Consider the following 17500-nt stretch of genomic DNA (forward strand, 5'->3'; position numbering starts at 1 on the left):
TAACTAATTCTGATATCATCCAGAACATTTTGATTTTAACTATGCCACCCTTACATTCTTCATACATGTTAGAAAGGGTTTTACTTCTGAATACCAAATGCATAACCAACATAATTCTGATATTAACCAGAAAATTCTGATTTTAACTATGGCACCATAATATTCTTCATACATGATAGAAAGGGTTTTACTTCTAAATACCAAATGTATAACTAACATAATTTTACAATCTCAACCTGAAAACCATCTTAATTACCAGTAGTATGTGTTGAAAACAAAAATGTTCACGAATTTCTGTGTATCTGTGTATTCCTTTTTTCAATTTCATAATATTATTTTTTTCTTTGTTACTATACCTTCTGTAGTTTGTTTTTGTCATCTGTACAAATTAGATGTTTTAAGTAAAACTAGATCCTAGTCCAAATGATTCAGGACGTGAGGGCAAATTTTTGTCCTTATTATAAAATGATGTACAAGTTTTTTATTATTATTATTATTCCTGTGGCTTTTGTGATCTTAGATGTTTGTGAAATTTTACAGAGGCTTCCCTTCAATTCCCGTCACCCATACTGTCCTAAGTTAAAGTTTTTCTTATAGTTTTAATGATTCTCTCCTCTCTCTCCTCTCTCTCTCTCTCTCCCTCATCTCTCTCGTCTCCTCTCTCCGTCTCTCTCTCGTTAAAACTACTTCAAATACAATCGGAGTAATGATATGTCCGCATTTTCTTTCTCTCCTCTCTCTATCTCTCTCTCCCTCTCCTTCTCTCGTTAAATACCTCAAATACAATCGAGGTTATGATTATGTGAGAATATCTCTCTCTCTCTCTCTCTCTCTCGTCTCGTACTCTCGCCTCTCTTCTCTCTCTCTCTCTCTCTCTCTCTCTCTCTCCAGTTAAATACTCAAATATAATCGAGTATGATATGTGCGATTTCTCTCTCTCTCTCTCTCTCTCTCTCTTCTTCTCTCTTCTCTCTCTCGTTCTCTCCTCTCTAGTTAAATACTCAAAATTACCAATCGAGTATGCTTATGATTTAGTACGATTCTTCTCTCTCTCTCTCTCTCCTTCTCTCTCTCCTCATTAAATACCAAATCAAATTAATCGAGTATGCTATGGGGGTGGGATTTTCTCTCTCTCCTCTCTCTCTCCATCGTCTCTCTCTCCTCTTCTCTCTCTTCTCTCTCTCGCTCGTCTCTCTCGTTAAATACTCAATTAATAATCGAGTACGATATGTGCGATTTCTTCTCTCTCTCTCGCTCTCTCTATCACTTCCTCTGTCTCTCCGTCTCTCTCTCCCTCCTCGCCTCTCTCTCCAGTTAAAAAGTTAAATTACTCAAATTACAAATCGAGTATGATATGTGCGATTTCTCTCTCTCTCTCTCGCTCTCATCTTCTCATCTCTCTCTCTCTCATCTTCTCTTGCTCTCTCTCTCTTCCTCTCCAGTTAAATTACTCTAAATACAATCGAGTATGATAATGTGCGATTTCTCTCCTCTCTCTCTCTTCTCTCCTCTCCCTCTCTGTCTCTCTCTCTCTCTCTCTCTCTCCTCTCTCCAGTTAAACCTACTCAAATGCAATCGGAGTATATGATATGTGCGATTTCTCCTCATCTCTCATCTCCATCTTCTTCTCTCTCCTCTTCTCTTCTCTCTCTTCCTCAGTTAAATACCTCAAACATATAATCGAGTATATTTGTGCCGATTTCTCTCTCATCACTCTCTCTACCAGTTTTAAATACTCAAATAAACAATCGAGTATAGGTGCGATTTTTTCATCCCTCCTCTCTCTCTCTCTTCTGTTGACCACCCCTCCCTCCCAAAAATAATAAACTGAGAGTATGACCGTCCAGGCCTTTTCCCACGTCGATGGCGCCAGCTGCTGCTGTGTTGTCGCCGTTTCCCCCCCAAAAAAAAACGGAAATAAGACCCAATTTAACCAGGCGTTGTGTGTGCATCGTAGCTAAGACCTAAACACGACCATTGCATCATTTCCTGTAAACTCAAAAAAACACAAAAAAACAAAAGGGAGTTTGTAACACTCATCCCGTCCATCCAAACAGGACTTGCCCTGACTATGAGTTGTGTCGATAGGTACGTATCTCTCAGGTTTTTGCACTTCCTGTATTTATTATTATTATTATTATTATTATTATTATTATTATTAAACGTGCTGAAATTTGTTCTAAAATTCCTTTTTATTTTTAACTTTTACGGAAATGACCGCAGTCTGCAGCTGTATTCTGGTTAACAGAATGGCTAATCATTTTCCCCATTTTCTAACATGTACTTCATTTTGTTGATGAATGATTACACTGACAAAATTGTGTCCGATTTTGAAATAAAGAAATCTAGTTTCATCATAAAACGTCCAACAATATTCTCCATTATTTCACAAGGTAAAAGATTGTGTCAGATTTTGAAATAAAAATAAAATCTTTCATCATAAAAACGTCCAACAATTTTTTTTTCTTGTTTCACAAAGTACTAATGGCAATTTCGTACTATTCACTTTATTTAAAAAAATTCTTTCTGACGTTTTGTTTTCTCTCTCGCTAAATTTTCTCAGTGACTAATAAGGAGCATAATTCGCAGAGTATAAAATAGATTCATGAGTTGGTATATATATCACCGTGTAAATCTGAAATAGCCACTTAGAATTGATAGATTAATCTATCATTTTCCGGACACCTGCAGAAGTCTGCATTATTTTTACCTACGTGATACACACTAAAAAGTCACACGCACACGAGCGCACACACCACACACACAAGCAATAGCTTCGTGGAAAACAGCAATTTCGAAGCCTTTCAATCACGGCCAATTCCCTATTCTTATCCTCAATAATTTTCGCGCTAGCCAACAGCTACTTCCTCTTTATTCGAAGTCATTCCCATCTTTCGTATTGAGTCGTCATCGTTGCTTTAAATCTGAGCGGATACGATAGAATACGCCCAGGGAGTTTTCGAGAAATGCTTAAGTGGCAACTTAACCCTTGAGGGTTAATGCCGATCTGGCAACTCGGCTGCACCAGACGCCCTGTCAAAGAAATAATGATCTCTGGTCACATTACTCTCTCTCTCTCTCTCTCTCTCTCTCTCTCTCTCTCTCTCGCCATTCTTATTACTTGCCGTGAGTGATTGAATGAGCCCCGAGGTGGGCGTCGCTCTGGGTCTGATTTATAAGGCGTCTACATCACAGAAATAACTAATTATATCGAAGTGACGTGAGTGAGAGAGAGAGAGAGAGAAATGACAGAAGACAGCTTCGGTAATAACAAAAATATAGGCGGTGGGAATTATTGCGTCTCTCAGAACCTGTGTAAGGAAACCCGAGAATCAGAGAACATTTCAATAAATATGGCAGATAACGAAAGATTTATATTAGTAGTAACGATCAAATTTTAATGCTTCGTCTAGTAACGTTTCTTGTATATAGTGGTTTTTGTTGTCGATTGCAAAAGTTAAATATATACCTCCTCTTTTAAACCGGTTTGAGAACTTGTAGCGTCAATATTAGTGGCAGTAATAAGGAGAAGCGGAATTCAGTACTGCAGAGACGTAATTTAAAAATCCGTCAGTGATATTTTTTTTATTTACAAGAATCCATTTGACAACGTCCACAGACCAGTATTATGGAAGGCTTTGCTCAGTTAATTAAGTAAATATAAACGAACTAAATGCAAATTTAAAGTTCCCTGAGTCTTGACCAGTGAATTTTCAGAAAATAGCGGGGTGCTGCAGGGATATATTATGTCACCTTTGCTGTTTGCCTTTCTTTTTCAATGAAAAAAGTGGTTGGAGATGAAAGCGAAGGTTTAAATTAAATCTTGAGTATCGAAAGAAAGTTGACAGACTTAGAATGCGCAGATGAGGTTGTCTTCATCAGTGAAACGCTACAAGATTCACACAATTTGCCTGACAGAAAGCATCGTCTATCTAGAGATAAAAGATCTGGGGAAACCTGAATCACGTGAAGCTTTCAAGGACATAGGAACAATGATATCCAATTTATTTTTGGTTGGATTTTGTTGAATGACTAACACAGAAGACAACTCAATCAAAGAGACTGAACGTGTATGCCAAAAATAGCATTATATACACCAGTCTAGGAAAATTGAGACTAAAGAGGTTTTATTAAAGGTTTAACAAGAGGAAAACCTTTTGCAATTGCCCTGTGAAATAACTATGAGGAGAGGGTGAACAGTAAGATGAAAAAAAAAAGACAATATGAACGGAGGTACAGTAAAAGTAATGAAAGGGGCATAGCAGCTAGGGCCCGAAGGGACGCTGCAAGGAACGTGAAGTGATGCATACGTGCACTGACATTGCTACTCGAACACCCCCCCCCCCCACCCCCACCCCCTACCCCCGGGGGATTATGATCTGTAATTCTGTGGATTTGAAAATGAATCTTCAAGAGGAATATTATGCGCTACATAATAAGTAGGTGATGCCACAAGAGAAATTACGGATGAAATAATATCGAGATGATAGTGAAACGGAGATGATAGCGGAGGGGAGATGATGGTGAAACGGAGATGAACACTCGGACACGTCCTACGTGATAGTGTCATCATAAGAGTTGGAGGAAGACGCAGACCTAGTGGAGATTAGTGATAGTGTCACCATAAATGTTAGAGGAAGACGCAGACCTTGTGGAGATTAGTGATAGTGTCACCATAAATGTTAGAGGAAGACGCGACCTTGTGGGGCATTAAGTGATAATGGTTCCACCTTAAAAGTTGGGGATTAGGATAAAGTTCACCATAATGTTTAGAGGCAGACGCAAACCTAAAGGAGATTAGTACAGTGTCACCATAAATGTTAAAGGAAGGAACGCAGACCTTGTGGGGATTAGGTAAATGTCCACCATAAAGTGTTAGAGGAAGACGCAGACCGGGTTAGTGAAGTGCACCATAAGTGAGGAAGACGCAGACCTTGTTAGTGATGCACCATAAGTGTTAGAGGAAGACACAGACCTAATGGAGATTAGTGACAGTGTCACCATAAGTGTTAGAGGAAGACGCAGACCTAATGGAGATTAGTGACAGTGTCACCATAAGTGTTAGAGGAAGACGCAGACCTAGTGGGGATTAGTGATAATGTCACCATAAGTGTTAAAGGAAGACGCAGACCTAGTGGGGATTAATGATAGTGTCCTCATAAGGTGATGATGATGGTGATAATGATGATGATCAAGATGATAATGCTGATGATGAAAATGACGAATGTAAACAAACTCTGAAAAGCTAATCATCAGCTCGCCCCCGCAACCTTTGACAAATAAGGCGGGCGCTCTTTGATCCTAAATGACTTTGCTAATTAAACTCCTACCGGTAAATTTCAATATTGACGCGAAGAAGAATCGCTGATTATGTGCAAATGATTTCTGGCAGATTCGTATATAATAATCCGAGTTGATGACGAATCTGTCGAGATTCAAAGATAATGACTAATTGCGTTTGAGAGAGGTTTATTGAATTTTAATACTCTTCAAAAAACTCATTGTGAATGCAGGGAAAATTGAGTTCACATTTAATGACACTAACGTACAATTCCCCGCCTGTTATACCGTTAATGACATGTGGTTATAGCTAATTACTTTCTGAAGATCCTAATTACTTTCTGAAGACCTTAATTACTTTCTGAAGACCCTAATTACTTTCTGATGGCCTTAATTACTTTCTGGAGACCCTAATTACTTTCTGAAGACCCTAATTTCTTTCTGAAGACCCTAATTACTTTCTTTAGACCCTCATTACTTTCTGAGAATAAAATTATTTCCGAGGACCCTAATTACTTTCTGAAAACCAAATTACTTTCTGAGGACCTCAATTACTTTCTGGAGACCTTAATTACTTTCTGAAGACCATAATGACTTTTCTGAAGGCCCTCATTACATTCTAAAGACCATAATTACTTTCTGAAACCCCCTAATTACTTTCTGAGGACCATAATTACTTTCTGAAGACCCTAATTTCTTTATAAAGACCATAATTACTTTCTGAAAACAATATTTCTTTCTGAAGACCCTAATTATTTCCTGAAGCCCATAATTACTTTTAGAGGACCCTAATTACTTTCTGAGAACCCTAATTTCTTTTTGAAGACGATAGTTGCTTTCTGAAAACAAAATTACTTTCTGAAGACCCCAATTCCTTTCTGAAGACTACTTACTTTCTGAAGACCCTAATTTCTTTCTGAAGACCGTAATTACTTTCTGAAGACACAAATTATTTTCTGAACACCCAAATTATTTTCTGAAGACCCTAATTACTTTCTGAAGACCATAATTACTTAAGAATATTGTTAGCATAATCTTAGAAAATCATCACTGAGAAAGAGAATTTGTTTTTTTTACTTTCTTCAAAGAATCATAGTTGGTGAAGTGAAAACAGATTTAATTAATATCTAGAGAATATTTCTGACAAAATGAAGTAGTAAGAGATAACTGCTTCTTGAAAACATCATTAATTACTTCTTAAAAGGCCTTAACAGACTAAACACAGGTATACTTAATAACATTCGAAAGAATCGAACTTAACAAAGTTCTGAGTAATTTTGAGTACAGTTGATATCAGTCCTTATCTAATTTTTTTTTCTTTTATGGTTTCATTTTTCTCACCCTTACATGAGATAACGCAACGCTTCTAATAAATGTAATTTGGATATAGTTTCAATACAAATATTTTGTGGATATATAGGAACTAAGCTTGCTTCCTCTTACGCAGAACTGGCCGAATTTGATTGTTTTTCACCTTCTTATGGACAGGAACTGAAGTACCATTTATAAACATCAGACTGTATTTGCCTGAATTCCAATGGCAAAGGAATTATCTTAAAATTACGTCACTGCAGTAACTTCGCCAATTGCACGAACAAATTAAGTTATGTTTACTTGATATTAGATTAAAGTACCTTGATATCGCTACTTCTTAAATAAAAAATTATCAGTTCCCTTATTCTGAAAAACACTTGGAATAAAAGTGGGGTCACTGGTGATAAACAATAGAGAAACGGTTTACTTATGTCATCTACATTGGGTTAAGTTAGGTTAGCATAGTTTATGTTTGGTTAAGTTCGTTAAGAATGTGTTCTTTTAAGATTAGGTTATGTTAGGTCAAGTTTAGTTAATTACATCAAGTTAAGATACTATAGATATAACTTGTAAAGTTATGTAAGGTTAGTTTAAATTATGTTGGTTTTGGTTAGGTTAAGTTAGGTTAGCTTAAATTAGGTTAGGTTAGGTTAGGTTTGTTTATATTAGGTTGGGTTCAGTTAGGGTAGCCTTGGTTAGGTCAGGTTAGGTTAATTCTGATTGGTTAAGAACAGGATGAGCTAGGTTACTTTAGGTAAGGTTAGGTTAAGTTAGGTTAGAATCAAGACAATCTATCAACAATGTGCTTGTATCATTAGGGACAATTTATGAATTTATGCATGAATAAGAGCGAAATGCTTTCCTTTTTGTTTCCCCAGGTCGTCCGAGAGAAAATATCTACGTCAACAGTCCTTCTGCTGGCTTTTACGGCAAAGAACTTACATTACTTCTACGTTAGGCGTAATGCTGTCATTCTCAAGGTAAGTGGAAAGCTTGCTGAATCCTTAATTACCTTCTTTATATAATTAAATTAAAAAATTATAATATATATATATATATTATACATATCATATATATAATTATATACATATACATATATATTATATATAAACATCATATACTAATATATATATACATTATATATATAAATATATTATATATATCTATATAGTATATATAATTACTATATATATATATATATAATATATATTATATATAATACATAATATAGATTATATAATATAAATAAATATCGTATTATATAATACACATATTAATATAATATAATAATCATATAGATAATATCTATATATATATATATAGTATATATTATGTTATATGTATATAATACATCTATATATATACATATATATATACGTATTACATATACATATTAATATATATATTATATTATAATATATATATATATTATAGATATATATAATATTATAATATATAATCTACTATATTGATATTATATATATAGCTATATATAATATTATATATAATATATTATTATATATAATATATAATAATATATTATCTATAGTTCTATTAATATCATACTAAGCATCAAAACACTAGGAGAAAGAAGGGTCAGGGCTTAGCTGAGTACTTGTGCCCGTCAAAATAACTTCCTTATAAAACTGAAAGATTTTTTGTTTTTGGTTCAAAATTATTACTATTAATTATTATTATATGATATACATATATGTATATATATGTGTACATATAAAATTTATGCTTCACATCAGGATCGAACACAGGTCTTTCAAATTGAAAGACCTGGGTTCGATCCTGATGTGAATCAGTATTTTAGTTGTTTCGCGCGTGATTGTGTGGTTGGTTATCTATGTGTATATATAGTGAATACCACAGGAAAATATATATATATATATATATATATATATATATATATATATATTATATATATATATACACACACACACACACACACACACATATAATATATCTATATATATATATAATATATATATATATATATATATATATATATACATATATATACATATAATATACATATATATATTACATATATATATATATATATATATTAATATATATATATATATATATATATATATATATATCATATATATATATAACTATATATATTACATTATCTATCATATATATACTCTATATCGTATATATATATATATATATATCTCGATATATATATATCTATATATATACAGATCTCTCTATATACATATATATATACATATTCTATATATATAAAACCTATATATATACATCTATATATATATATACACACATACATACATACATATATATATATATATATATATATATATATAATATATATTTAGATAGATAGATAGATAGATAGTACATATATTGATGTGCTCCTTCCTCTTGTGATCATCATCATCAACATTATTATTATTATTATTATTATTATTATTATTATTATTATTATTATTATTATTATTATTATCGTCTCCTTTGCATCAGGCTGACTGGCCCAAGAACCCGGAATGGTCCTTGGAGTTCTACACGTGGCTGTGCAAGGGCTCGAGGTCCTACGACATCCTGGAGGAGGAAGTGTCCCAGATCCTCGGGTACAAATGGCAGATGCTCACTGACAAGCAGTTCAAGATGCTCAAGTTGGACCTGAACAAGACGCATTTCATGTTCACCTGAACGCCTGAGCAGCAGCTAGTGGCTACTTCCAAGAAAAAAAAAAAGTAAAAAAAAAAATTCTTTTTGATAGATATGTTATGTTATATAAAGAAAAAATTATTGATTTTACACGTGTTTAAATGATAGGAAGCAATAAAAAACTATTTTGTAATTTTAAGGTATAAATAAAATTTGAAAATATATATATATGTAAAAAATTTTCTCATTCACCTGAAGAACAGCGAGTGGCTCCTTCGAAAAGAAAATCCCCCAATTTTACACGTGCTAAAAAGATATGTAATTATACATAACTTTCTTTTTTTTTTTTGTTTTAATTTTAAGGCACCTAAAAACAAAAAGGCATAAATTAAAATTGAAATATATATTAAACAAAAATTATCTTACTTTGTTTTTTGTTACCTGCAGTTAAAAGGTAGAAAATTATATAATTTTCTTAAAACGAATTTGTTATGGCATGGAAATAAATATATATATAGGTAATATATAATACGAATAATATAATGACATATATACTATATGATATATATATATATATATATATTATATATATATATATATATATATACGTCTATAATACATATCTATAATATACATATCTATATATAATATATAATAATAATATATATATATATAATATATTATATATGTATATATATGTACTAGATATATATATATATATAGACGTGTAAATAAAGATAAATGCCACGAAGGAAAAATAAAACGAAGGAGTCTGCGAGATGTTTCGGCTTAAAAGCCTTTACTGGAGCAGATACTGACAAAAATACGAGAAAAAGACAATACAAGAAGTTCGTAGCTGACAGATAGGGATTATAAAAGGATTAGTGCCTAGAATCGACACACCTGGAAGATAAGAAACCTTCCCAAACAAGCATAAACAAAGGGTGCAATTAAAGGTTTAAGACAATCATCTCAGATACAATCTCCAGACAATTAAAGGATTATGGAGGTGACAGCTATACGGAACCTGGTAAACAAAACCATATTCACAAAACATGACAGACATACATTACAATAAAATTTTAATAACTCTAAGGCAATTGATTTTTATTTAAGTCAGTAATTATATATTTGAGGTCATTCTTAAACCATGTTACAGATACAAGGGTCTAAATGAAAAAGGCCACGACTAACATTGAAATTACAATGAAAAGTAAGTTGTATTAAAGCAGATTCTAAAAGATTTCGTGATAAGACATCTCTTGACCGTGCAATACTGAACTGTCAATCCAATTAATTCGGTGGTTGTTTTTCACTTAAATGAATAAATAATGCATTGGATTTTTGCCCACAGTTTTTTACAGAGTATTTATGCTGCTTAGCCTTACTTCTAAGCCCTTGCTGGACTGTCGAGATAGAATGAGGGACAATCCATACATGGAATTTTATTTTTATATTATGTTGTTGCTTTCTCTGGGGCCATTTTTTATTAACATTCTTTTTTAGTGTGTTATTATAGGAAGAAACAAGGTTGACATTAAAAGCTTTAACAATGGTTTAATGGTTTCAAATCCGTTAAATAAGGCAAACTGAGAATGTTCTTAGAATTTTCTTTCTGTGTGTTATTTTCAGTATAAAAATTTTTTCTTTTTGTGGGCTTTATTATAACAAATGTCTAATATATGTGAAGGATAGCATAAATCTTTCCCTATTTTCTTATGTATTCAATTTCTTGATCCAAATATTGTGGACTGACAATTCGCAAGCTCGTAAAAACATAGAGGAAAAAATTGATATTTTTTATATTAAGATGGTGGCCTGAGAAGAAATGAACATAAGTTAAGTTGTTCGTCGGTTTCCTATAAATACTGAATTTACATTGAAATGGTTCTCTATGTATCAAAACGTCTAAGAAAGGGAGGCAATTGTCTTTTTTCTAATTCTAGAGTAAACTTAATCGATGGTACCTGGTTATTTAATTTAGAGAGTAAATCATTTACATCAATACCGACAGGAAGAACAGCTAAACAATCATCAACGTAACGATACCACTTTACAGGAATATGAATGATATTAGGTAAGTAGCGTTTTTCGAAGAATTCCATATACAGGTTTGAGAGCAATGGTGATAAAGGATTTCCCATTGCCATGCCAAAACTTCAATAGCATAGTGAAAAGTATCCTTAAAGATAAAACAGAACTACTAGGCAAATTGTCGGTCAACTCTCCTTCGCTACCTTACTTAATATAGGGATTAGTCAAAACGCACAAAGAAATAACCCTATGCGGCCTATTATCAGTACTGTTTGGTTCAATTTCATATAAACTCTCGAAATATATCACTAAGATCTTGTCCCCGTTACTTGGAACCATCTCCGATTCTCATATATATAATTCTCTAGATTTAATTGATAAATTATACAAAATTTTCTCTTTGCCCTACTGATAGATTCGTTAGTTTTGACGTATGTTCTCTTTTTACTAAAGTCCCTATAGACTCTATTTTAGAATATCTTAGGCAATGAACTAACTCAGCATGAATTACCTCTACCTATAAGTCACATTATTTCACTCTGAGTTTGTGCATTTGTGACTGTAAGTTTATATTCAATGGTGAATTTTATCAACAAATTTTATACACCATTGCTCTCAAACCTGTATATGGAATTCTTCGAAAAACGCTACTTACCTAATATCATTCATATTCCTGTAAAGTGGTATCGTACGTTGATGATTGTTTAGCTGTTCTTCCTGTCGGTTATTGATTGTAAATGATTTACTCTCTAAATTAAATAACCAGGTACCATCGATTAAGTTTACTCTAGAATTAGAAAAAGACAATTGCCTCCCTTTCTTAGACGTTTTGATACATAGAGAACCATTTCAATGTAAATTCAGTATTTATAGGAAACCGACGAACAACTTAACTTATGTTCATTTCTTCTCAGGCCACCATCTTAATATAAAATATCAATTTTTTCCTCTATGTTTTTTACGAGCATTGCGAATTGTCAGTCCACAATATTTGGATCAAGAAATTGAATACATAAGAAAAATAGGGAAAGATTTATGCTATCCTTCACATATATTAGACTTTGTTATAATAAAGCCCACAAAAAGTTTATACTGAAAATAACACACAGAAAGAAAATTCTAAGAACATTCTCAGTTTGCCTTATTTTAACGGATTTGAAACCATTAAACCATTGTTAAAAGCTTTTTAATGTCAACCTTGTTTCTTCCTATAATAACACACTAAAAAGAATGTTAATAAAAAATGGCCCCAGAGAAAGCAACAACATAATATATAAAATTCCATGTATGGATTGTCCCTCATTCTATCTCGGACAGTCCAGCAAGGGCTTAGAAGTAAGGCTATAAGCCAGCATAAATACTCTGTAAAACTGGGCAAAAATCCAATGCATTATTTATTCATTTAAGTGAAAACAACCACCGAATTAATTGGATTGACAGTTCAGTAATTGCACGGTCAAGAGATGTGTTTATCACGAAATCTTTTAGAATCTGCTTTATACAACTTACTTTTCATTGTAATTCAATGTTAGTCGTGGCCTTTTTCATTTAGACCCTTGTATCTGTAAACATGTTAAGAATGACCTCAAATATATAATTACTGACTTAAATAAAAATCAATTGCCTTAGAGTTATTAAAAATTTTATTGTAATGTATGTCTGTCATGTTTTGTGAATATGGTTTTGTTTACCAGGTTCCGTATAGCTGTCACCTATAATCCTTTAATTGTCTGGAGATTGTATCTGAGATGATTGTCTTAAACCTTTAATTGCACCCTTTGTTTATGCTTGTTTGGGAAGGTTTCTTATCTTCCAGGTGTGTCGATTCTAGGCACTAATCCTTTTATAATCCCTATCTGTCAGTTATACGAACCTTCTTGTATTGTCTTTTCTCGTATTTTTGTCAGTATCTGCTCCAGTAAAGGGCTTTTAAGCCGAAACATCTCGCAGACTCCTTCGTATTTTTCCTTCGTGGCATTTATCTTTATTTATGGATTTATCACGTTCCTAACTTTCGTGATTCTGTTATACATATAGACGTGTGTATATATATATATATATATAGTATATATATATATATATATATATATATATATATATAGCTAGATATATTTTCTTTCATATTTTTTTTTTACGTTCCCAATCGCGAATCAGAGCTCGATTTATTCCACTTCAAAGTTATTCATTCCTTTCATTTTTATTCTGAAAACGGGAAAACAACAATTCATTCCCCCTCCCCCTCCCCACCAACCACCACAACCACCGGCCACCATCCCCGCCTCCCGTAAACTTTAGTATAATAAAACCACTGAGACAAAATAAAAGTTATGTCGTACAAAAAATCTACAGCTCTCGTCGGGGTAAACAACATTCTGTCATTATTATTATTATTATTATTTTGGTAGAAGACCCTCTTTTTAGGCAAATGTTGTTAAAAAGGATGGCAGAATTAAGCGAGTTGATTTTATATATTTTTTTTTTTTCTATTTTCTTACAATTCGCTTCTCAGGCTCAGCGATGTTTCTGAGTCTGGCCAATATCATATTGGGAATTTTCAAAAATTGTAAATGCTGGAGGAATCTTTTATTAGAACAGGATATCAGGTCCAGGTCAAGCAAGGGTCGTCGTCAGTGCCAGTATTATTCCGTAGGCGTAGTTCAGTTCGGTCAGGGGTCGGCTTTTGGTTTAATAGGCTGGTATTGGTGCTGGTATAGCTGGATTACGTGACGTTTCGACCTTCTCATATGTCATCTTCGGCAAGAAAGTTTGCGGAACGGTATTTATAGCGGCTCAGACCATGAGCTGCATTCATCGGCTGGCCAGTCTTGGGCGAAGCCGTGGATCTCGCCTCGAAGGTCTCGGGATTCTCTCGTGCGAGCGCCACAGTAGTGTGCCTGGGGATGAAACGTCAGGAATTCCTGTCTGTAGCAGGAATCGTATCATCCTGTGGGGGCTCCTGATTATCTGCATCGTCGGGGGGTCGATCGCTGCTCTCCGCGGCGGCGGGTGGGAAGGAGAAAACGTTTTCTTTGAGTGATGTTTAAGTTTGGTTTCTCCCACCTATATGGAGGGCTTCTAGGAGGCGCAGACTCGGGGATCCGTTGTCTGATTATTTATTTTGATATTAGGGATACTATCATTTCTTTTATCCGTTTGTTATGAGCATCCTGGCGTGGTTGAATATGGGCTCCTTCTTGGCCGTGCTGAGATTCGCTGGAGAAACGCATGGAGGTCATACCGACGTATTTGCCGAGGCATCCTTGGACGGGGGCATGTGTAACGGTAGACCACACTCGTCTTCTTCAAGGGATCCTTGCAGGGGGGCGCCGAAGGATTGTTTCTCATCACCAGCTGCTCGTCTTCTTCGTTTTATGATATATAATTATCTAATATTTTCTGTCTGGGTCAGCGGGGCTGACGTTTTCCTCGATGATCTTTTTGTGGGCTTGTTCGTCCTCCTTGTACCTCCGGTGGAAGTGCCCCCTTGTAGAAAAGCTTGATGGGGCTTTGCAACTTCGGGGCGGGCTTCCTGGTGGTACCAGGCTTCCATACTTTTCCTATTGACTCATTAACAGCACGATTGGGGTATGTCCGTTGTCGACGAGGACCTGGGCGGCGCGCTCCAACTCACTGTGTGTGTCATTCCAGGAGGAGCATTGTGAGAGGGCCCTCCTGATGAAATCGCTTGATGGTGGAGTCGCTTATACCTCTCAGGGCACTCGCTCTCACCGTTCATGCACATTCATGGTTCGTCGGCTTCGTGTACACCCTCGTGCTGAATTCGTTAAATCTCAATGTTCGACAAGGACGTCAAGAAAGGGGAGGCGGAAATCTGCCCTATAAGGCCCCTTTTGCTGCTCACCGCAACTGTATGTTCACCCAGATCGACGGCGTGGCGATGTGATCTCCCCTTGGGGTCCTTTTTTCGCCAATTTCTGTATGGGGTACCCCTCGAAGAGAGGGTCTTCCAGATTTTCCCAGGAAACTGAGGATGTTCGTGCACTACATTGATGATACCTTCGTCTCCGCCGACTCCCCCTTCCCAGGATGAGATAGAGCAGCTGCGACGTGCATTCCACGACACTCTGCCTCACGTTCACGATTGAACATTGCCAAGACCGCCGCCTCCCCCTTCCTTGACGTCCTTATCGAACATCAAGATTCCGAATCAGCACGAGGGTGTACACGAAGCCGACGAACGGGAATGCATGAACGGTGAGTGAGTGCCCTGAGAGGTATAAGCTCTCCCCATCAGCGCCTTCGTCAGGAGGGCCCTCTCACACTGCTCCTCCTGGAATGGAACACACTTGAGTTTGAGCGCGCCGCCCAGGTCCTCGTCGACAACGGACACACCAATCGTGCTGTTGATGAGTCAATAAGAAAGTATGGAAGCCTGGTACCACCAGGAACCCCGCCCCGATGTTGCAGAGCCCATCAAGCTTTTCTACAAGGGGCACTTCCACCGGAGGTACAAGGAGGACGAACAAGCCCACAAAAAGATCATCGAGGAAAACGTCAGCCCCGCTGACCCAGACAGAAATATTAAGATAATTATATATCATAAAACGAAGAAGACGAGCAGCCTGGTGATGAGAAACAATCCTTCGGCGCCCCTGCAGGATCCCTTGAAGAAGACGAGTGTGGTCTACCGTTACACATGCCCCGTCCGAGGATGCCTCGGCAAATACGTCGGCATGACCTCCATGCGTTTCTCCAAGCGAATCTCCTGCCACGCCCAAGAAGGAGTCATATTCACCCACGCCAGGACTGCTCATAACAAACGGATAAAAAGAAATGATATCCCTAATATCAAAATAATAGATCACACAACGGATCCCCAACGTCTGCGCCTCCTAGAAGCCCTTCATATAGGTAAGGAGAAACCAAACTTAAACATCACTCAAGAAACGTTTCTCCTTCCCACCGCCGCCCGAAGAGCAGCGAGCGACCCCCCGACGATGCCAGATAATCAGGAGCCCCCACAGGATGATACGATTCCTGCTACAGACGGAATTCCTGACGTTCATCCCCAGGCACACTACTGTGGCGCTCGCACGAGAGAATCCCCGAGACCTTCGAGGCGAGATCCTTTTCCTGAATTACGGGCTGCTCTGTGAGCAAGAGCCCGTGCTGACACAAGGTCAGCTTAATCAAAAACAACAAACAACAGGCGAGATCCACGGCTTCGCCCAAGACCGGCACGACCAATAAGAATGCAACTCTAGGTCCGAGCCGCTATAAATACCGTTCCGCAAACTTTCTTGCTACAGTCTCTTCAACCGACTCGTCCGAAGATGACCTACGAGAAGGTCGAAACGTCACGTGATACCAGCTATACCAGCACCAATACCAGCCCTTAAACCAAAGACGACCCCGGCCCGAACTGAACTACGCCTACGGAATAATACCGGCACTGACGACGACCCCTGCTTGACCTGGACCTGATATCCTGTTCTAATAAAAGATTCCTTCAGCATTTAACAGTTTTTGAAAATTCCCAATATGAATATTGGCCAGTTACTCAGAAACATCGCTGAGCCTGAGAAGCGAATTGTAAGGAAAATAGAAAAAACAATATATAAAATCAACTCGGTTAATTCTGCCATCCTTTTTAACAGTATTATTATTATTATTATTATTATTATTATTATTATTATTATTATTGGCCTGAAATTCAAGCTTCCAATGAATAGTTTGGTGTTTGTTTGGAAGAAGTAAGAGAGGGTATATAATCGGAAATACATAAAGCAGAGATCATTTATTAAAAAGGTAGAGAAAATAGAATAAATTTATGGATGAAAATGAGTACATTCTTAAAATGCAAAGAGTTGTATTAGGGTAATGCACAGTATCCTTGCTTGAACTTTAGATGTATGACATTATCAGGAAGACTGCACAACTCAACTCTAATAGACGAAAAAAAAAATGTACTAACCGTTCCCCGCCCCCCCCCCAAAAAAAAAAATATTAAAAATATAAAAAAAACAGCTCTAACGACCCCCAAAAGAGAAAGACACGCGTAATGCCAACATTTCAAACTGCGAGAGAGAGAGAGAGTGAGTTTCATCTGTGAAACTTCTGGGAGGAGCACCAGGAAGAAGGAAGAAGAAAGACGAAGAGGCAGAAAAGATTCGGAGATTTATGATGGCCCCGCTTGCAATCTCTTCCCTCTTTCCCTTTCTTGCTCTCTTTTTTCTCCTTCTTCTTCTTCTTCTTCTTGCTGCTG

At 36.0% G+C, this 17500-nt stretch overlaps 1 protein-coding gene across 1 annotated transcript in view; it reads left to right on the plus strand.

Moving 5' to 3' along the window:
- Positions 1–9464, plus strand: part of LOC135197996 (uncharacterized) — a 90392-nt gene extending 80928 nt beyond the window's left edge. Inside the window, exons 9-10 of the mRNA XM_064225332.1 lie at positions 7473–7574; positions 9094–9464. Of these exons, the coding sequence (XP_064081402.1) occupies positions 7473–7574; positions 9094–9282 (291 nt within the window). The 3' untranslated portion in view covers positions 9283–9464. The remainder of the gene's footprint in view (positions 1–7472; positions 7575–9093) is intronic.
- The last annotated feature ends 8036 nt before the right edge of the window (positions 9465–17500 follow it).

Source organism: Macrobrachium nipponense, chromosome 23 (genome assembly GCF_015104395.2).
Source record: "Macrobrachium nipponense isolate FS-2020 chromosome 23, ASM1510439v2, whole genome shotgun sequence".
NCBI classification, from domain to species: domain Eukaryota; kingdom Metazoa; phylum Arthropoda; class Malacostraca; order Decapoda; family Palaemonidae; genus Macrobrachium; species Macrobrachium nipponense.